At 38.3% G+C, this 21,706-nt stretch overlaps 2 protein-coding genes across 2 annotated transcripts in view; one reads left to right on the top strand and one right to left on the bottom strand.

Annotated features, from left to right (window-relative positions):
- CCDC73 (coiled-coil domain containing 73) overlaps positions 1 to 21,706 on the bottom strand; it is a 167,872-nt gene that overhangs the window by 5,666 nt on the left and 140,500 nt on the right. The window contains exons 15-17 of the mRNA XM_050759024.1: positions 7,601 to 7,787; positions 5,082 to 6,605; positions 2,420 to 2,553 (exon numbers count right to left, since the gene is read on the bottom strand). Of these exons, the coding sequence (XP_050614981.1) occupies positions 2,420 to 2,553; positions 5,082 to 6,605; positions 7,601 to 7,787 (1,845 nt within the window). The remainder of the gene's footprint in view (positions 1 to 2,419; positions 2,554 to 5,081; positions 6,606 to 7,600; positions 7,788 to 21,706) is intronic.
- The window catches only part of EIF3M (eukaryotic translation initiation factor 3 subunit M), a 116,237-nt gene that overhangs the window by 25,107 nt on the left and 69,424 nt on the right, over positions 1 to 21,706 (top strand). The gene's annotated exons all lie outside the window — the stretch shown is intronic.

The following is a 21,706-nucleotide window of genomic DNA, read 5'->3' as shown; positions in this document are numbered from 1 at the left end:
GCCGTTCCAAATAGGGTGGCCAAAACAAAGGATCTACAGGCCCTATGAAAGTCCAAAATCCAGCATGGCAGCCAGGTCACGCTAATGCAAGAGGTGGGTTCTCATGGTCTTGGGCATCTCCACGCCCCTGTGGCTTTGCAGGGTACAGCCTCCCTTCCGGCTGCTTTCACGGGCTGACATTGAGTGTCTGGCTTTTCCAGGTGCACAGTGCAAGTTGTTGGCAGATCTACCATTCCGGGATCTGGAGAATGGTGGCCCTCTTCTCACAGCTCCACTAGCCAGCACTCCAGCAGGGACTCTTTATAGGGACTCTGACTCCACATTTGTCTTCCACATTGCCCTAGCAGAGGTTCTCCACGAGAGCCCCGCCCCTGCAGCAAACTTCCGCCTGGACATCCAGGCGTTTTCATACATCCTTTGAAATCTAGGAAGAGATTCCCAAACCTCAATTCTTGACTTGTGCACTCGCAGGTTCAACACCACATGGAAGCTGCCAAGGCTTGGGGCTTGTACCCTCTGAAGCAATGGCCTGAGCTATGCCTTGGCTCCTTTTAGTCATGGGTGGAGTGGCTGGGATGTAGGGCACCAAGTCCCTAGGCTGCACACAGCAGAGGGACCCTGAGCGCAGCCCACAAAACCAGTTTTTCCTCATAGGCCTCTGGCCTTGTGATGGGAGGGGCTGCCATGAAGACCTCTGACTTGCCCTGGAGACATTTTGCCCATTGTCTTGGAGATTAACATTCAGCTCCTTGTTACTTACGCAAATTTCACAGCCAGCTTGAATTTCTCCTCAGAAAATGGGATTTTCTTTTCTATCATATTGTTCAGGCTACAAATTTTCCAAACTTGTATGCTGTTTCCCCTATAAAATTGAATGCCTTTAATAGCGCCCAAGTCACCTCTTGAATTCTTTGCTGCTTAGAAATTTCTTCTGCCAGATACCTTGAATCGTCTCTCTCAAGTTCAAAGTTCCACAAATCTCTAGAACAGGAGCAAAATGCTACCAATTTCTTCAGCAAAACATGATCAGTAACCTTTGCTCCAGTTTCCAACAAATTCCTCATTTCTATCTGAGATCACCTCAGACTGGATTTCATTTCATTGTCCATTTTGGTCAAAGCCATTCAACAAGTCTCTAGGGAGTTCCAAACTTTCCCTGTCTTCTTATGAGCCCTCCAAACTGTTCCAACCTCGGCCTGTTACCCAGTTCCAGAGTTGCTTCCACATTTTCGGGTATCTTTTCAGCAACACTCCACTCCTGGTACCAATTTACTGTATTAGTTTGTTTTCACCCTGTTGATAAAGACATACTCGAGACTGGGAAGAAAAATAGGTTTAATGGATTTACAGTTCCACATGGCTGGGGAGGCCTCATAATCATGGTGGAAGGCAAAAGGCAATTCTTACATGGCGGCAGCAAGAGAGAAGAGAGCTTGTGGGAAACTCCCATTTTTAAAACCATCAGCTCTTGTGGGATTTATTCACTATCTGGGAACAGCACAGGAAAGACTTGCCCCCATGATTCAGTTACCTCTCACTGGGTCCCTCCCATGACACATGGGAATTGTGGGATTGACAATTCAAGGTGAGATTAGGGTGGGGACAAAGCCAAACCATATCAAGGATAGTTTCTGATTTTTGTCTCAACTCTCCCAGAAGAGTTATACTATCTCACTTGAGGTTTCTCCTATTTATAAAGGAAAATAAAATACATTGTTAAAAGCTGTTATTTGTTAAGGATGTGTTAGTACTATAATAATCGTTTTGTATGTGCTAAAGAGAAAGTTGTTTAATAGTTTGAACACTACAACCTTTTTCTTGCTAAAGTTCTACACACTATGACATAAAACTTATACATTTAACCAGATAACCTTCCTGCTATAGTTAGTTGATTTCCTTATGACAAATAGACTCCTGGAAGCCATATAATTTCTACAAATACTTTAATACATATATCCATACAGTATCACGTGGATACTTGATCCTTTCACACGTGTTCTAATTGAAATAGTTTTAAATTCTTTCCATCTCAGTTTCCGAAAATAATGTAAATTAACTTAAGCATTATTAAAAACAATTGGACTTGATTAGCTTTTAGACATCTTTTATTAACATAAAATTTTAAATGCTCAAATACCACTATTTCCAAATTTAGATGAGTAAAAAATAGAAGTACATATCTGATGCCTCACACTCTCCTTCCCAAAACAGGCTGGATTGTATCTATTTGATTTATACACTGTGACTTTTTCCTGCTGTTTTCTATCAACCTTAATTGTGAAAAATGGTGCCATGTTGCCCTCTTGATATTATTTTGGAGATCAGTTAGGTCTTAAAGCATCCAGATGCATACAGTTCTACACATATCTGTAGAATTAGCTCACTAAGGTCTGCTCGGCAATATTTTTAATTGACTTACATGTTCTGTGGGAAAAGAAGAATCATAAAAAGTCTTTGCAATTGCATTCTTCTCTTCACTGGGTTCTCCCGTGGGATCTGGATGGATACTCCAGTTATTCAAAGTGTCAGCAACTCTGTTAATGCTGGTAGTATCTGATTGACAAAGAGGAAATGGCAGCAACTGAATTTTTCTCTAGGTACTCATTTTAGTGACTGAACTTGTTTCTCCTATGCTTTTGTATTTAAAAAGCAACAAATTTCTATTTTAATGTTGACTATTTTGCAGTTTTCCTAGACTTTGCTCTTATATTAGGCATTGCATTTCTGAAAACAAGCAAGATTTTATTATTGCTACTTTCTAAAACCTAATTACTAGAATTCTACATTAAAAGCAGTGAAAGAAATGGTATAAATACCTTCTAAAACAAAATAACTCATAAAATGTTATCATTATTCCCCTGGTTACTGTATTTCCCACACATGTAAGCATTTATATAGTGAACATTTTACCAACTGAGATTAATGGAAAAAGTCAGAACCAACTACATGCCAGATTTATAAACTATTTAAAGAAATTGGCCATAGTGAGAAGTCCAACAAAGGGTTATTTAGAAGGGGTCACACTGGGTTTTAATAAATTGATAGAAATTAGTTAGAGAAATATGTAAATTACAAAGGTTAAAAGATACTGATGGCATATTTAAGAGTATTTTACGGCCGGGCGCGGTGGCTCAAGCCTGTAATCCCAGCACTTTGGGAGGCCGAGACGGGTGGATCACGAGGTCAGGAGATCGAGACCATCCTGGTGAACACAGTGAAACCCCATCTCTACTAAAACTACAAAAAACTAGCCGGGCGAGGTGGCGGGCGCCTGTAGTCCCAGCTACTCGGGAGGCTGAGGCAGGAGAATGGCGTGAACCCGGGAGGCGGAGCTTGCAGTGAGCTGAGATCAGGCCACTGCACTCCAGCCTGGGCGACAGAGCGAGACTCCGTCTCAAAAAAAAAAAAAAAAAAAAAAAAAAAAAAAGTATTTTACAAGCTGAATTTCTACAGAATTTTAGGTATCGCCCTTTATATCTTATATATCACTGAAATTTAATTTACAAGAAAGGACTTAAGAAAAAATGGCAGATTTTTAGACCAGCACCTAAAGCAGTACCTAACCAAAAGTTAACGGAATTTTAAGTAATATATTTTGTGGCATTGAAAAATTGCAGTTTGGGAAATGAGGTTATACAGTGTTTTGGTTATTTGATTTTTGCCTACATTATTTCCCATTGGTATTAGTAAACAAGATATATTTTTGTTTTTAATCGCCAAATATTCTCTTTACATTTTTCTCAATTTCCTTTTTAAAAGAAGCCTGTTAAATCTGAGGGCCATACAAAAAAAAGCTTTCCTTGGAATCTGCATCTTTTTAAGGTGTCTAAGTGCACAATGTTAAACCCACAAAGTTCCCTTAAAATCTAAGAATGCCTTTAACAACCTCAGCAACTTTTGACTATGAGATTGCTATTAAAAGAAAACATGCTGTCCTGAAAATAAAAACAATAAAAAACCATTTTCCTCATGATCATACTTCTTAAACTACTGCTTTTTATTTTCAATTTACATTTATACAGCACCAATTCATGATAATGTAGTATGTTTTTGTTTTTAAATTCTTTCGTGAAAAATTTCCAGGCCGGGTGTGGTGGCTCCCAGCAATTTGGGAGGCTGAGGCAGGAGGATCACTTGAGCCTGGAAGTTCAACACTAGCCTCGGCAACAAAGTGAGAACTGTCTCTACAAAAAATTTTAAAAATTAGCTGGGTGCAGTGACGTGTCTGTACTCCTAGCTGCTCAGGAGGCTGAGGCGGGAGGATTCCTTCAGCCTGGGAGGTTAAAGTTGCAGTGAGCTGTGATCACACCACTGAACTCCAGGCTGGGTGACAGAGCAAGACTCTATCTCAAAAATCAATCAATCAATAAAACAAAAAACAAAACAAAACAAAAATGTAGACAGCCATGTATTTCAATGTATTCCATCAATATTAAGTCACGTATTTCATCCATTTACCTCTCCCCCTATTTTTTTCTGGAGTATTTTAAAATAAAACTTGGACAGTATGTCATTTCATATGGCAGTTTTTAAGAACAGAACAATCCCTCTATTCTCTTTAACATCTGAATGCATTAATATATGTTAAGGAATTCAATTTAAAGTGTTTTCAACTGACAAATACTGGTCGTAGGAAATATATTAATGTTATGCCTCATTATTACTTATAAAACAGAAGGAAGAGGTGGATTTCTGGTGTGGGTGAAGGGACAGATAAAAATAGAAAAATTAAGGAAAGGGAGAGAAAATTGGGCAAAGACAGACAACACAGGAGAGAAACTAAAATGTTCTGAGGGAAGAAAGTTTTTAAGGATGAATGATGAGCATATAGAAAGAAGAGCAATAAATATGCACACTTGGCAGAAGCCTTAACTACTTCACTGCATTTGCTCTAAAAGTTAAAAAACAAAAGAATATTAGGTAGTTGTTCCTAATTTAAAATAATGACCCACATCTGTTGTTTTTGCTATTCCTTAATTAAGACAAACTTTTAAAACAAAATTTACAAAATATGACTGTACACATTCATCAAGAATAAGTAGAAAAATATTTTAAGAATTAAAACATTACTTTTTTCTTACCTGGTCCAATATGCTTTCCAACATCATCCACACCAATATTTTTACAAAGAGCCATTGGAATGATCTTTTTGTTTTCTGATGGATCTAGTGGTTTCTCCTTCAGCAACAAAGAAATACTAGGGGTTGAACTGCTCGCTGTTTGACTTTCAATGTGATTTACTTTTGACCAAGGACCGGGGTCTGAAAAATTCATGTATACTGGAGTTTTCTCAGTTTTTTTATCTGAAGTTGAAAGATCAAAGGTTGACCTTCCGCTTCTGTTTACTAAATCTCCAGATGGCTCTATGTGAAATGAATGTGATTCCTCCAGCTGTCCTTTACTGAACATTTTTCCTGAAACAATGTCATTTAATGACTCTGTTTTCTCTGTATTATTTAACAATGTATGCTGTCTTTCATTAATGCTCACAACAAGGAAGAGGTCATTTTTTGTGGCTTCAGTTACCTGATTCTCATCAATCTGATTATTTTTATTGGAAAACTGTATTTCTGTGCAAGTTTTCATGTGAACAGCAGTTTTCACATCTTTGGCTTGTAAAGAATGACTATTCTCATTGTTAAGATGAAGATGGGAAATGTTCACATTATTGTTTTCTAAGTATCCCAAACAGTTATTAAATTGACTGTTTTGCATATCACTCATATTTTTCCACATAGTTTTTCCCCCAGGGCTTGAGTTGGGTTTCACCAACATAGGCATACTATTAACATTTTTATCTGAGTTCTTAAGAAGTACTTTTGAATTATCACTAAAAGCAGCAGATGAAACGTGGTGGTCGATTACTGTATCACAGGTAACAGTTAGTTCAGGTTTCTCTGAAGTATCATTACAGACTTGCAGAAAATCTGAAGTTTGTTTACAAAGTAATATGCTGCACTCACTTTTTTTAGTTAACAGTTGTATTTGTTTTATGTTACATTGTTTATCATCTAACATAACATTACTTGAATTCTGTAAACTATATTTCTGACATGGAACAAGATTTTTTTTTATATCTAGAGATAAATCCAAATCTGCTTTGGTTTGGTCACTATTTGTAATTTCCTTCTCTAGAGCATGTTCTCGAGTCCCTGGACGTGACCTGAATTGTTTGAATGGCTCATTTTCAGAAACATCTTTATTATTATTATTATTATATGTATTGTGTGCTGTCTCATTTAAATTACTGTTAAATGGTGTTTTGTTATTTTCAACCTCCGGATGTACATCTGTATGGTGAACATCTAATCCTCCGGTTCTTTCTAGGTGTATTTTTTCTGTTTCTGTCGTTGTATCTAACACAACAAAAGGATTATTTGGTGATTTAAATTCTGTACATCCATTGTCTTTTTCCAAGCATATCTTGTCTTTTACTTCTGTAGTAACTGATTTTTTATTGTCCGTAACATTTGAGGTTTGTACTTGACTGATTACTTCTTTATCTAAGGAGAGGGTTTTGCTTAAGGACATTTCACTTTGATTTTCATCCTGAGAAACAACAGTATCAATTTCATTCTTGAAGCTTTTTTCAAAAAGCTGTAAATCTGTCATGATGAGAACACAGTAAAATTTTATATTATTCTAAAGCCTGATTTCATAAAACATATTTATCACCTATTTTTATAAAAACAAATTTAACCTTAAATATTTTATGGGTCAATAATTATACAAACTTAATGACATCAACATTACCTAAATACTGGGTTCCCTTTGTTATAACAAGTATATCTTTAGCATGCTAAATATTTGGCTGTACCCATATTAAACTTTAATTTCATAATAGCAAAGTATTTTTGGTTTTTTAAAGGGAAAGTGAGTTGAGGTATTACAAAATGGTTTATTTTTCTCGTCTATTTGCTTCATTTAGGACATACAGTACAATCCCACATAAATACATAGCTGATAAAAATTAACTTATCATAACAGGTTACGCTCTGATTTCCATTACTACCTAGGTCCAGCTGTATCTAGAAATTGCTAGCTGGCTTCTTCAAGACTGACAATCATCACTTTTATTCATTACCCAGTGAATATTTTTAAATTCTTGAATAGTTTTTGGACAAGTATATAGAATTATCTACTTAAGACATAAATTTTATTCATCTATATTCTAACAAAGATTTCAACTTTTTAATATAGTTAATCTAGAATATAAATTTCAGGTTTTTGAAAGATTTTTTTAAAAGTCCAATCATTCTCTCTACAACATCTCCACCAAGTGGTTGTTCAGCCTAGGTTTGAACACCTCCAATCAGTATCATCTTTAAACAATACTTTTTCAAGATGGAAGAATTAATAAATTATTCCAATGGTTACAGAAAGGTTATCTGAATTCAGAAAAATGCCCTAGGTCTAGTCATCAGAAGGTCACTGGTGACTCCAAGAACATTCTCAGCAAAACAGTGAAGGCAGAAACCAGAATGCAAAAAGACTAGGAATAAGTCATGAAGAGGGGAGACAGAAATGTAATTTTCTCAAAAATACTTACTGTAAATATCAACATACAAATTAGAAAATACCAATATAATTTTAAGGTTACCTTCTATAATGATTTCCTCTATAAATGAGCCTTCTTTCTTTTCTTTTTCTCTGTATTCAGTATCTGAACAAAAATTCTCCATATTTTCTTCCCTTATTTCTTGCTCAGTATTACATTTCTGTATAACGGTGTTTTCTGATTTTTCAGTTGACGTTTCACTGTTTTCATTATTTACTTCTGGAGCATTCTAGTGTAAAATGGAAGAGATTCTTTTAAAAACATTGTTTACGAGTATAAAACATTTGAGCAGATGTGATAAATGTGGAATCTGTGTTTCAGTTCAACCATTCAGCAATTTCTATTTGAAAGTCAAATGATTTTTTAGTAAGTTTAATATATCATACTCTATAATGACATCACTTTACATTCCTTTTATATAGTCTATCATATTTAAGCAAAATGGAGACATTTATACATTTTCAAACATGCATACCACATTATTATATAATACCACATGTTACATGTAATAGAAGAACCACCCTATTATTAAAAACAAGATAGACATGGCAGGTAAATTGTTTTGAGAAGTAGTCTATTTTTTAAAGAGATAAGCTCTTGCTATGTTGCCCAGGCTAGAGTGCAGTGGCTATTCGCAGGTGTGATCATAGTGCACGACAAGCCTCAAAATTCTGGCCTCACACTATCCTCCTGCCTCAGCCTCCTAAGTAACTGGGATTACAGGTACTCACCACCATGCCAGGTGAAGCAGTATTTTTATGTATCCTTAAAACAGCGAATCAGTCCAACATGCTTTTTCTTCCCCTATATATTAAGCACATGTTATATGTGAAGCACTGTACTAGGCTTTGGGATACAATGATGAACAAACTACAGTCTTTGTCCTCAAAAAACTTACAGTCTGGTATGAAAATAATAAGTAACAGGCAACTTTAATAGGACGTGGTAAGTGCTCTGATAGGGATAAATACAGGTTACCATGGGCACATACAGGAATAGTCCTGTCCCTGTTTTGGGGAGTCAAGGAAGGTTTCTTGGAGAAGGTGTTAGCTAAACATACCTGAAGTATGATATGGAGTCACAGATGGGGATAAGGAGGCACTCCAGAAAGAATAAATGGTATATAGCAATGCTTAAGAGCTAGCAAGATTAAGAATATATTTATGGAACTATAATTTCATTTGGCTAGAGCTTACATGCAGGAAGAAGAATGAAGAGAAATGATGCTTGAGGTAAGCTGGGCCTAGGTCATTAAGGGCCTAACACAGCGTGTTAAGGAGTTTCAACTCTACCAGGAAGACACTGAGAAGTCACTGAAGGGTATTAAACAAGGAGTGAATAACATGATCTGACTGGAAAGACCATTTTGGCTGTAGTACAAAAAAATGGACCAATGTTTTCGAAACGTCATTGATGGAAACCAGTAATGAGAAATATGTTTTATAACTCAATAGGCAAATCAAACAGTACTACTGTTATACACACTAATGTTTCCTATGCTATTTCATTTTAAAAAGAATTCTGGTCACAAACCACCAAACTAATTTCCATGAACCACTGATAGGTTGAACCTAGAAGTCTGAAAAACACTAAAGGGAGAGAACACATGGGGCAGAGTGGTACATCAGGAGCGTGCTGCAGCAGTCCAGGTGACATCAGTAAAGACGAAGAGCTGTGAACCCATTGGTGATTTATGGAACTAAAGTTAATAGGACTTGGTCAATGATTGCATGTGAAGGCTAAGGGAGAAGGTGAGTCAAGATCGACTCCCGTAGTTCAGATTAGGTAAGTAGATGACTGGTGGATGTCATTCCTTGAGCGAGAAAACAGGCGTAGTAGTAGATTTGGAGGAAAATATCATGAGTTCAGTTTGAACCTGCTGAGTTTGAAGAGTTCGTAATACATTAAGGTGGTGATATCCAATGAACCTGTATTTATTTATTACTTTTGCCTTTTAAATAATTCCAACTTTTAGATTAAGAATATACATGTGCAGGTTGGTTACATGGCTATATTGCATGATGCTGAGGTTTGGGGTATGACTGATCCCATCACTCAGGTAGTGGGCATAGTACTCAATAGTTTTTCAACCATTGTCCCCTTCCCTCCCTACCTCTTCTAGTAGTTCCCAGGATATATTGTTGCTATCTTTATGTTCATGAGTACCCAATGTTTAGTTCCAACTTATATGAAAATTGGTATTTGGTTTTCTGTTCCTCCGTTAATTTGCTTAAGATAATGGCCTCCAGCTTCATCCATGTTGCTGCAAAGGACATGATTGCATTCTTTTTTATGGCTGTGTAGTATTCCATGGTGTATATGTACCACATTTTCTTTATCCAATCCACTGTTGATGGGCACCTGGGTTGATTCCATGTCTTTGCTATTGTGAACAGTGCTGCATTGAACATAAAAGTACATGTGTCTTTTTGGTTGAGTGATTTATTTTCTTTTGGCTACATACCCAGTAGTAGTTTTGCTGGGTCAAATGGTAGTTCTGTTTGAGGTTCTTTGAGCAATCTTTCCACAATTGCTGAACTAATTTACATTCCCACCAACAGTGTATAAGCTTTCCCTTTTCTCTGCAGCCTCGTTGACATCCGTTGTTTTTGACCTTATTTTTATTTATTATTTTTTTTTGAGATGAAGTCTCACTTTGTCGCCCAGGCTGGAGTGCAATGGTGCGATCTCAGCTCACTGCAACCTCTGTCTCCTGGGTTCAAGCAATTCTCCTGCCTCAGCCTCCCGAGTAGTTGGGACTACAGGAACGTGCTGCTGCACCCAGCTGATTTTTTACTTTTAGTAGAGATAGGGTTTCACTACGTTGGCCAGCTTGGTCTTGAACTCCTGACCTCAGGTGATCCACTCGTCTTGGCCTCTCAATGTGCTGGGATCACAGGCATGAGCCATCGCGCCCAGCCTCTTCTTTTTTTAATAGTCATTCCAACTGGTGTGAGATGTTATCTCTTTGTGGTGTTGATTTGCATTTCTCTGATGATTAGTGATGTTGAGCATTTTTTCATGTTTGTTGGCAGCTTGTATGTCTTCTTTTGAGAAGTGTCTGTTCATGTCTTTTGCCCACTTTTTAAACAGGTTATTTGTTTCTTGCTTGTTCAGTTGTTTAAGTTCCTTATAGATTCTGGATATTAGACCTTTGTCAGATACATAGTTTGCATGGGTTGTCTGTTTACTCTGTTGATAGTTTTTTTTTACTGTGCAGAAGCTCTTTAGTTTAATTATGCTCGACTTGTCAATTTTTGTTTTGTTGCAACTGCTTTTGAGAACTTCATCATAAATTATTTCCCAAGGCCAATATCCAGAATGGTGTTTGCTGAATTTTCTTTTAGGATTCTAATGCCCATTTAGATGTATGGGAAAATTGGCCTATAAATACTATAAATGTAGATTTGAAAATCATTGGCAGACAGATGACAACCAAAAATATACAAGTTGGACCAGGTGAAATGGCTCATGCCTGTAATCCTAGTGTTTTGGGAGGCTGAGATAAGAGGATTACTTGAGGCCAGGAGTTTGAGACCAGCCTGGGTGACATAACAAGACCCCATCTCTATAAAATGTTTTTAAAAATTAGCTGGGTATGGTGGCATACACCTGTAGTCCTAACTACTTGGGAGGCTGGGGCAGGAGGGGTGGTTAAGCTCAGGAGTTTGAGGCTGCAGTGAGCTATGATTGTGCCACTGCACTCCAGCCTGGGTGACAGAGGGAGACCCTGTTGAAGAAAAACGGAGAAGGAATAAGAAAGGAGAAGGAGAATAAAGAGGAGGAGAATGAGGAAGAGAAGGAGAAGGAGGAGATGAAGGAGCAGAAGAAGAAGGAGGAGATAAAGAAGGAGCAGAAGGCCGGGCGCGGTGGCTTAAGCCTGTAATCCCAGCACTTTGGGAGGCCGAGACGGGCGGATCACGAGGTCGGGAGATCGACACCATCCTGGCTAACACGGTGAAACCCTGTCTCTACTAAAAATACAAAAAAACTAGCCGGGCGAGGTGGCAGGCGCCTGTAGTCCCAGCTACTCGGGAGGCTGAGGCAGGAGAATGGCATAAACTTGGGAGACGGAGCTTGCAGTGAGCTGAGATCCGGCCACTGTACTCCAGCCTGGGTGACAGAGCGAGACTCCGTCTCAAAAAAAAAAAAAAAAAAAAAAAAGAAGGAGCAGAAGAAGCAGAAGGAGGAGAAAGAGAAGAAGGAGGAGGAAAAGGAGGAAAAGAAGAAGGGGAGAAGAAGGAGGAGGGAAGGAGACGGGAGGGAGGGGGAAGAGGAGGAGAAGAAATACACTGCTTACAGAGAGTGTATTTTGAGAGGAAAAGAACCTAAAGGATAAAATGCTGATGAAAATCTCCAAGGGAGAGGCAAAGAAAGAGAAAATTGTAAAAGAGATTGAGAAAAACAGACCAGAAACTTTGGATTGGATTAATATGAGTTCAAATTTTGGTTTCAATATTTATTAGCTGTGAAATCCTAGAAGGAAACTTGTGGTAGTTTGTATTAATAGTAGCTATTGCTCTATACCAAATGATCCTAAAACGCAGTGGTTTACAACAGCAAACATCTCACAGTTTCAATGGTCAGGAATTCAGGAGTGATTGGCTTGATGGTTCTGACTCGGCATCTCTCTTGAGGTTCCAATCAAGCTATCATCTACAGCTCCATCATGTGAAGCCTTAACTGGTGCTGGAAGAGTCTCACTCATATAGCTGGCAGTTGGTGCCAGCTGTTGGCTGGGGTGCCTAAATTCTCTTCCAGGTGGTCTTTATCATCCAGGACCTCTCTTCACAGGACAGCTTAGACTTCTTTTCATGATGGTTGGGAGGGTGGGAGAAAGAAAAACACATATGCACCCAAGACAGAAACCACAGTTTTCTTATAATGTAATCTCAGAAGTGACATTGTATTACTTCTACTATATCCCATTTATTAAAACCAAGTCATTAATCCAGCTCACACTCAAGTGGAGGGGATTACAAAGGAGCAATGAGTAACAGGAGGTGGGAATCACTACAGGCCATTTTAGAGGCTGACTACAACAATATTTACACTCTGTGAGGCTGTTTTCTCATCTATAACAAAAATGCTGTAAAGACAAAAATCAATGTGCAAAGAACACAAGCATTCCTATATACCAACAATAGACAAGCAGAGAGCCAAATCATGAATTAACTCCCATTCACAATTGCTACAAAGATAATAAAATACCTAGGAATACAGCTAACAAGAGACGTGAAGGGGACAGGAAGGGGAATAACACACACTGGGGCCTGTCTGGGTAGGGGGCAGCAAGGGGAGGGAGAGCATCAGGACAAATAGCTAATGCATGCGGGGCTTAAAACCTAGGTGACGGGTTGATAGGTACAGCAGACCACCATGGCACACGTATAACTATGTAACAAGCCTGCACATTCTCCACATGTATCCCGGAACTTAAAGTAAAATAAAATTTAAAAAAAAAAAGAAAGAAAGAAAGAACCTCTAGGGCATAGCCCACTTGGGCGGGGCAGGAGGGATGCTGTAAAGATTAAATTATGTATATAATACACATAGTGGATAGTTGCCCAATTAATGCTATAACTATTATTATAATAGTTATTATTCTTACCACCATAAAAACGTGGCCTGAGAGGTAAAGAAAAAAAATCAGATGAAAGAAATAGAAGAAAAGGAAAAGAGAATTCAAGAAAGAAATAGTATCAAATGCTTTGAAGGGACTGAAAAGTGTAATATCCAAAGGGACTGGATGCAATATCCATTTTATTTTATTTTATTTTGTAATTTATTTTTATTTTTGAGATAGAGTTTTGCTCTTTCACTCAGGCTGGAGTGCAGTGGTGTGATAGCTCATTGCAACCTCTGCCTTCCAGTTTCAAGCGATTCTCCTGCCTCAGCCTCCCAAGTAGCAGGGATTACAGGCGTGCTACCACATCTGACTGATTTTTGTATTTTTAGTAGAGACAGGGTTTCACCATGTTGGCCAGGCTGTTCTTGGATTCCTGACCTTGTGATCCACCCGCCTCTGGCTCCCAAAGTGCTGGGATTACAGGCATGAGCCACTGCGCCCGGCCATAATATCCATTTTATGGAGTAAAGGGGCAAAGCCAGACTGCCCTATGTTTTGGTTTGTTTGTTTTTGTGACAGGGTCTCCCTCAGTCCTCCAGGCTGGAGCACATTGGTGTGATCATGGCTCACGGTAGTCTCAGCTTCCCAGGTTCAAGTGCTCCTCCTACCTCAGTCTCCCAAGTAGCTGGGACCACCAGTGTGTACTGCCATGCCCAGCTAATTTTTTTAAAAAAATTATAGATTCAATGCTATTCCCATCAGACTACCACTGACTTTTCACGGAATAGTGAGACAAAGGTCTCACTATGTTCCCCAGGCTGGTCTTGAACTCCTGCACTCAAGCAATTCACCTGCCTTGGCCCCCAAAAGTGCTGGGATTACTTACACGCATGAGCCACCATGCCCAGCCCAGACTGCCCTATGTTGAAGGATAAATGGGAAGTAAGAAAGCAAGAAGTATGAGTTTAAACCAATCTTTCAAGAAACTTTGCTCTACAAAGAAGACACTTAGGGTATTTAGAAATGGGTGTGAGATCAAAAATATTTCTATTATTTGTTTACTTTTTAAAATGGGAGGGACTTAAGCATGTTTAATTGCAAATGGGAACATATAAACTAACACAAAAGGAATATAACTGATAAACACATAAAATATGTTTAATAAAACAAAAATGCAAATTAAAACTGATGAAGCATTAAGAAGGTTGGAGAAGACAGGTACTCATATACATGGTTGGTAGGACTATAAACTGGTACAACCTTTCCGGAAAGCAATCTGGCAATGTGTGTCAAAAATTGTAAGTGAGAGGGCAGGGCACAGTGGTGCATGCCTGTGATCCCAGCACTTTGGGAGGCCGAGGTGGGCGGATCACAAGGTGAGGAGATCGAGATCATCCTGGCTAATACAGTGAAACCCCCTATCTATTAAAATAAAATAAAAAAAATTAGCAGGGCGTGGTGGCATGCGCCTGTAGTCCCAGCTACCCGGGAGGCTGAGGCAGGAGAATCGCTTGAACCTGGGAGGTGAAGGTTGCAGTGAGCTGAGATGGTGCCATTATACTTCAACCTGGGTGACAGAGCAAGACTCCATCTCCAAAAAAAAAAAAAAAATTTTAAGTGAGAAAGCTCTTTGACCCAGCAATACCATTTCTTGAAGTCTATCCTAGAAATAGTCACAAACATACACAAAGACATTTGTACAAGGATGCCCAATAGGGAAGTGGATAGATTAATTACAGCATGTCCTAGTCACACAATGGAAACTGTGATGTAGATCTATTTTTATGGACTTAGAAAGATATCCACTATTTAGTAAAACTTTTTAGCAGTTCCTCAAAAAGTTAAATATAGAATTACCATTCCTCAAGGATCTAGAACTAGAAATACCATTTGACCCAGTGATTCCACTACTAGATATATACCCAAGGGACTATAAATCATGTTACCATAAAGACACATGCACATGTATGTTTGTTGTGACACTATTCACAATAGCAAAGACTTGGAACCAACCCAAATGTCCATCAATGATAGACTGGATTAAGAAAATGTGGCACATATACACCATGGAATACTATGCAGTCATAAAAAAGGATGAGTTCTTGTCCTTTGTAGGGGCATGGATGAAGGTGGAAACCATCATTCTGAGCAAACCATCACAAGGACAGAAAACCAAACACCACATGTTCTCATTCATAGGTGGGAATTGAACAATGAGAACCCTTGGACACAGGGCGAGGAACATCACACACCGGGGCCTGTCATGGGGGCAGGGGGGAAGGAGAGCATTAGGAGAAATACCTTATGTAAATGATGAGTTAATGGGTGCAGCAAACCAACATGGCACATGTATACATATGTAACAAACCTGCACGTTGTGCACATGTACCCTAGAACTTAAAGTATAATAAAAATAAATAAATAAAAAGAATTATCACAGGACCCAGCAATTCTACTACTAGGTATATACCCCAAAGAACTGAAAACATGGACTCCAATAGATGCTAATGTTCATAACAGCATTATTCACACTAGTCAAAGGGTGGAAACAATCCACGTATCCATCAACAGATGCATGGATAAACAAAACGTGATATATCCATACAATGGAATATTATTCCACATAAAAAGGAATTAAATTCTGATACATCCTACAAACAGATGAACCTTGAAAACATCGTGTTAATAAGCCAAACAAAAAGGACAAATACTGTATGATTCCACTTACATAAAATATAGAGAATAGGCAAATTCATAGAGTCAGAAAGTAGACTAGAAGTTACTAATAGCTGAGGAGAGGGGGTAATGGGGATTTACGTTTAATAGTTACCAAGTTCTTGTTTGAAGTGATGAAAAACTTTTGAAAAGTAGATAGTAATGATAATTGTATAACACTGAAAATGTAATTAATGCCACTGAATTGTAATTTTAAGTATAACCACTTGAAAATGGTTAAAATGGCAAATTTGTAAATGAAAAAGGCTACAAAACATCACAGTAAGTATATTAATTTTTTAAGTGCACATACATGAGTATCTAGATGTGCTTGTCTCCAGATGAACACATGTACAGAAAAACATCTGGAAGTTTGTATACCAAAATCTTAGCAATCACTTCTTCTAGGTGGTGAGACTGCATGATCTTCACTTTCTTCTTTTAAAGTTTCTATACTGTCTACATTTCCTAAAATGAAAATATATGACTTATGAAATGATTAACAAGCTACTTTTAATTTGAAAGTGAATGGATGCTGAAAGATTTATTTATGAATGCAAGTCTATATTTATTGCTATAAGGAATCAGAGGGTGTATGAATTACTTGCCATTTATCACTCTCAAGCTATGTTATATTAATGAATATTAAAACGATAATATATATCTCCTGGCTGGACTACTGCCATGTTCTCCAAGCTGGTCTATGTGTCTTTAGTTTTGTCCCACTCTAGTCTATCATATCATCAATAAAATGATCTTTCTGCAAGGTAAATCTGATCATTTTACTCCCTTGCTTTGAAGCCCAAAGTTCAAAGAGTCAAGAATAAACTTCTATGAATGGACAATGTGCCCTCTTTAGTCTGTCTTCTGCCTTTTTCAACTGTTTCTGCTACTTATTGCATTGCCAGCATCCTATATTTGCAACTATTCCAAACTACTTCTAGTTTCTATATTGAATAATGATATTACACATTTCTGTTTGCCTATGTTATTCCACATACTTGAAATGTTATCTCTGTCTGGAAATTTCTTATTTTTGTCAACTCAGCTAAAAATTCTCCTACTGTGTGAGGTCTCCCTTGAGCAGCCCCTCCTCATCTAAATAGAGTTGATCTCTCCTTCCTTTGTGCCACTACTCTTACTCTGAATATGCTGCTTTAAGCACTTTTCACACTACACTGCAATTACTTTTTAACCTGTTTCTTCTACAAATTGGAAATTCCTTGAAATGCCATGTGTTTTTTACTGTATTCCTATAATTTTCCACTGCATATGACACAGACAATAGTCAATAAATATTTATTGAATATGTACACAGATAAAATGAATTAAATGAATGTTAGCAAGCACATGTATTAAGAATATCTACTTTAGGGCCGGGCGCGGTGGCTCAAGCCTGTAATCCCAGCACTTTGGGAGGCCGAGACGGGTGGATCACGAGGTCGGGAGATCGAGACCATCCTGGCTAACACGGTGAAACCCCGTCTCTACTAAAAAAATACAAAAAACTAGCCGGGCGACGTGGCGGGCGCCTGTAGTCCCAGCTACTCGGGAGGCTGAGGCAGGAGAATGGTGTAAACCCGGGAGGCGGAGCTTGCAGTGAGCTGAGATCCGGCCACTGCACTCTAGCCTGGGCAGCAGAGTGAGACTCCGTCTCAAAAAAAAAAAAAAAGAATATCTACTTTATTAAAGACATGTATATTATAAAAATAACAATATCTGCTTTAAGGACTAATTACAGAGCTCTTTAAAAATAGTATACTTCCCTAGAACGTATATTACAGGATTTTAAAAATTTAGATTTCCAGCCATACCAGAGCACTTGACTTGCCTTCCCACTGTAAATAGCTAGAAAACTAGATATAGTGTATGAAACAACAGTTTTCAGACAACGAACTACAAACAGGGAAAACTGTGCTCTCTGAGAGAAAGAGGAAAAAGTGAGATGAACCCTATGATTACTCAGGCTTACTACCTAGACACTTTCTACACCACAGCACAAGGAAGGGGCACTCTTGCAAAGCAAGATGGTCTAAGTTGAGAAGACAGACATCAGAATTTAAAGAGACTAAACTGGCTGTCATTTGTGAGGCAATGTACTGAAGATGAAGGAGCTACCCAGAAAAAGAGCTCTAGACATCTGCTATTTAATATGTTGCTGAATATTAAGTGGGACATGTGAGGAGTAAAAGTCCATGAAGACATACAGGGGAGCCACAAGCTGAGCAATTTCCAGAGCTCCCACAGGTCTAGGTAAACTCTGAGTTCCAACAAGCCAGACAGGAACGAACTTACTGATAAGTTCACAGTTATGATTAAAGATTTCAACATTCTTCTTCCACTAATTGATAGATTACACACACACACACACACACACACACACACACACACACACAATCTATAAGGATAGAGAAGACTTGGACAATACCAACCAACTTGACCTAATTGACATTTATAAAACATTCCACCAACCAACAGCAGAACACACATTCTCTTCAACAGCACATGAAATATTCACCAAGGTAGACAATACACTTGGCCAAAAAATAGGTCTCAGTTTCTTTCAAGAAAGAAAGGAAGGAAAGGAAGGAAAGGAAGGAACGAAGGAAGGAAGGAAGGAAGGAAGGAAGGAAGGAAGGAAGGGAGAAAGGAAGGAGGGAGGGAGGGAAGGAAAGGAGAGAGAGAGAGAGGAAGACAGAGAGAAGGCGAGAGAGAGAAAGAAAAAGAGAGAGAGAGAAAGGAGGGAAGGAAGGAAAGAGAAAGAGAGAAGGAAGGAAAGAAGGAAAAAAAAGAAAAAAAGAAAAAGAAAGAAAGAAAGAAAGAAAAAGAAAGAAAGAAAGAAAGAGGGAGGGAGGGAGGGAAGGAAGGAAGGAAGGAAGGAAGGAAGGAAGGAAGGAAGGAAGGAAGGAAGGAAAGAAGAGGAGAAAGAAGCAAGCTAGCTGGTGTAGTGGTGTGCACCTATAGTCAGGCTGAGGTGGGAGAACTGCTTGAGCCTGGCAGATTGAGGCTGCAGTGAGGTGTGATCACACCACTACACTCCAGCCTGGGTGACAGAGCAAGACCCTGTTTCTCTCTTTCGACAGACATATAGGCAGGCAGGCAGGCAGGCAGATAGATAGATAGATAGATAGATAGATAGATAGATAGATAGATGATAGGCAGGTAGGCAGATAGATAGATAGATAGATAGATAGATAGATAGATAGATAGGCAGGTAGGCAGATAGATAGATAGATAGATAGATAGATAGATGATAGATAGATAGATAGATAGATAGATAGATAGATAGATAGGCAGGTAGGCAGATAGATAGATAGATAGATAGATAGATAGATAGATAGATAGATATACATAAATGGGGTTCTGCCATGTTGCCCATGCTCAAAATGTTTTAAGATTTCTCTTGTGAGGTCTTCTCTGACCCATGGGTATGAGTATGAGTATGACCCATTGGAAATATGTTGTTAAACTTTCAAAAATTTGAGAATTTTCCAAATATATTTCTGTTAATGACTTCAAATTTAATTTAGTTGTGGTCAGGGAACATTCTAGTTAAGACTTTAATCCTTTTAAGTGTACTAAGACTTATATTTTGGCCAAGTGTATTGTGTACCTTGGTGAATATTTCATGTGCTGCTGAAGTGAATGTGTGTTCTGCTGTTGATTGGTGGAATGTTTATTTTTGTTGTTTGTTTTGTTTGAAATGGAGTCTCACTCTGTAGTCCAAGCTGGGGTGCAGTGGCGCCATCTTGGCTCACTGCAACCTCTACCTCCGAGGCTCAAGCAATTCTCATGCCTTAGCCTCTCAAGTAGCTGGGACTACAGGAGTGTGCCACCATTCCTGGCTAATTTTTTCTGTTTTAACAGAGGTGGGCTTTCGCCATGTTGCCCAGGGTGATCTCGAACTCCTGAGCTCAGGCAATCCACCTGCCTCAGCCTCCCAAAGTGCTGGGATTACAGGTGTGAGCCACTGCGCCCAGCCGGTTGGTGGATTGTTTTATAAATGTCAATTAGGTCAAGTTGGTTGGTATTGTCCAAGTCTTCTCTATCCTGACAGGCTGTGTGTGTGTGTGTGTGTGTGTGTGTGTGTGTGTGTGTGTATGTGTGTATACTTGTTCTATCAATTAGTGGGAGAAGAATGTGAAAATCTTTAATTATAACTGTGAATTTATCTTTCTCTTTTCAGTTCTGTCAGTTTTTCCTTCATGTTTATATGTGTGTGTGTATGTTGTGTATACTTTACTAAAATACATATATATATGTATTTTAGTATATATATAGTGTATATATATATATTTTTTGTATATATATATAGTTTTTTTAACTGAATGGAAAATGAGAAAACTACATATCATAATTTGTGGGATGGAACCAAAGCAGCGCTAAGAGGAAATGTTATAGCTTTAAGTGCTTATATTAGAAAAGAAAAAAGGCAAATAATCTATGTTTCAAGCTTAAGCAGCTAGAAGAAAACCAATTTAAACTCAAAGTAAGCAGAGTAAAGGAAATAAGAAAATTAATAGCAAAAATCAGTGAAATAGCAAATAAACATGGCAGAGAAAGGAATGAAACTAAAACCTGTTTTGTTTTTTTGTTTTGTTTTGTTTTTGTTTTTGTTTTTTCCTGAGACGGAGTCTCACTCTGTCGTCAGGCTGGAGTGCAGTGGCATGATCTCGGCTCACTGCAATCTCCGCCTCTCAGGTTCAAGGGATTCCCCTGTCTCAGTCTCCCGAGTGAGCCACTGTACCTGGCCCAAAACCTGATTCTTTGAAAAGGTATCAATAAAACTGAAAACTTCTAAAATGATCAAGAAAAAAAAGAGAGCGAGAGAGAGAAGATATAAATTACCAATACCAAGAATGACAGAGGGACATCAATTTGATCCTAGAGGACTAAATAATAAGAGAATATTATGAGCAACCCTAGCCAATAAATTTGACAACTTATGAAAAGGACAAGTTCTTTGAAAGATAAAAAGTACCCAAACTGGCTCTTTTAGGGGTCCCACAACACCCAAAATCAGTTTCATTAGGAGGACTCATAGGACTCAATATATACCCATACACACAGCTAAGATTTATTATACAGAAATAATACAAAGAAAAACAGGCAAAGAAAAAGGCACATGAGTTGCAGTCTGGAGGAAACCAGACTTCCAAAGGTCATCTTCTAGTAGAGTCACATAAGACAAGCTTAACTCCCTACAGCATTTAATTGTGACAACATATGTGAATTGCTGTCTACCAGGGAAGTTCATTAGAGACTCAGTGCCCAAAGTTTTTTGGGGGAGGGTGCTGTTCATGCAGGTACCCTCTATCTAGCATGTGCCAAAACTCTAGAATCCCAGGAAGAGTTGTTGTTCAGAATAAACCACATTGTTTGTACTAACAGTTTAGGTACAGTGAGCCACTCTTGTCAGGAAATGGTGAGAATCCCCCCAAAATTCAAGTTTCCAGGCATCAGCCAGGGGCCAACTTTACTAGCTGGACTTTCTAAGTACAGCATTCATAGGGGTGCTATGTTAACTCTTTCCTGCACACCAACATAAGAAGAAATGAGAATCTGAATAGCCCTGTAAATAATTTAAATACTGAATTTGTTATTTAAAATATTCCCACCAAGAAAGTCTACATACCTCCACTGGTGAATTCAACCTAACATTCAATAAAGAAATCATACCAACTCTACACATTGAAAGGAATATATTCCAACTGAGTTTACTTGACCAGTATTACTCTTGATACAAAAACCAGTTCAAAGATTGCAAAGAAAAAACAAACAAAACTTATAGATCCACATTCCTCATCAATACAAAATCCTTAACAAAGCAGTAGCAATTTAAGTCCAGTCATATATAAAAAAAA

The sequence above is a fragment of the Macaca thibetana genome, chromosome 14, assembly GCF_024542745.1.
Source record: "Macaca thibetana thibetana isolate TM-01 chromosome 14, ASM2454274v1, whole genome shotgun sequence".
NCBI lineage: Eukaryota > Metazoa > Chordata > Mammalia > Primates > Cercopithecidae > Macaca > Macaca thibetana.
The sequence above is the reverse complement of the archived record's forward strand: the minus strand, read 5'-3'. Positions and strand labels throughout refer to the sequence as shown.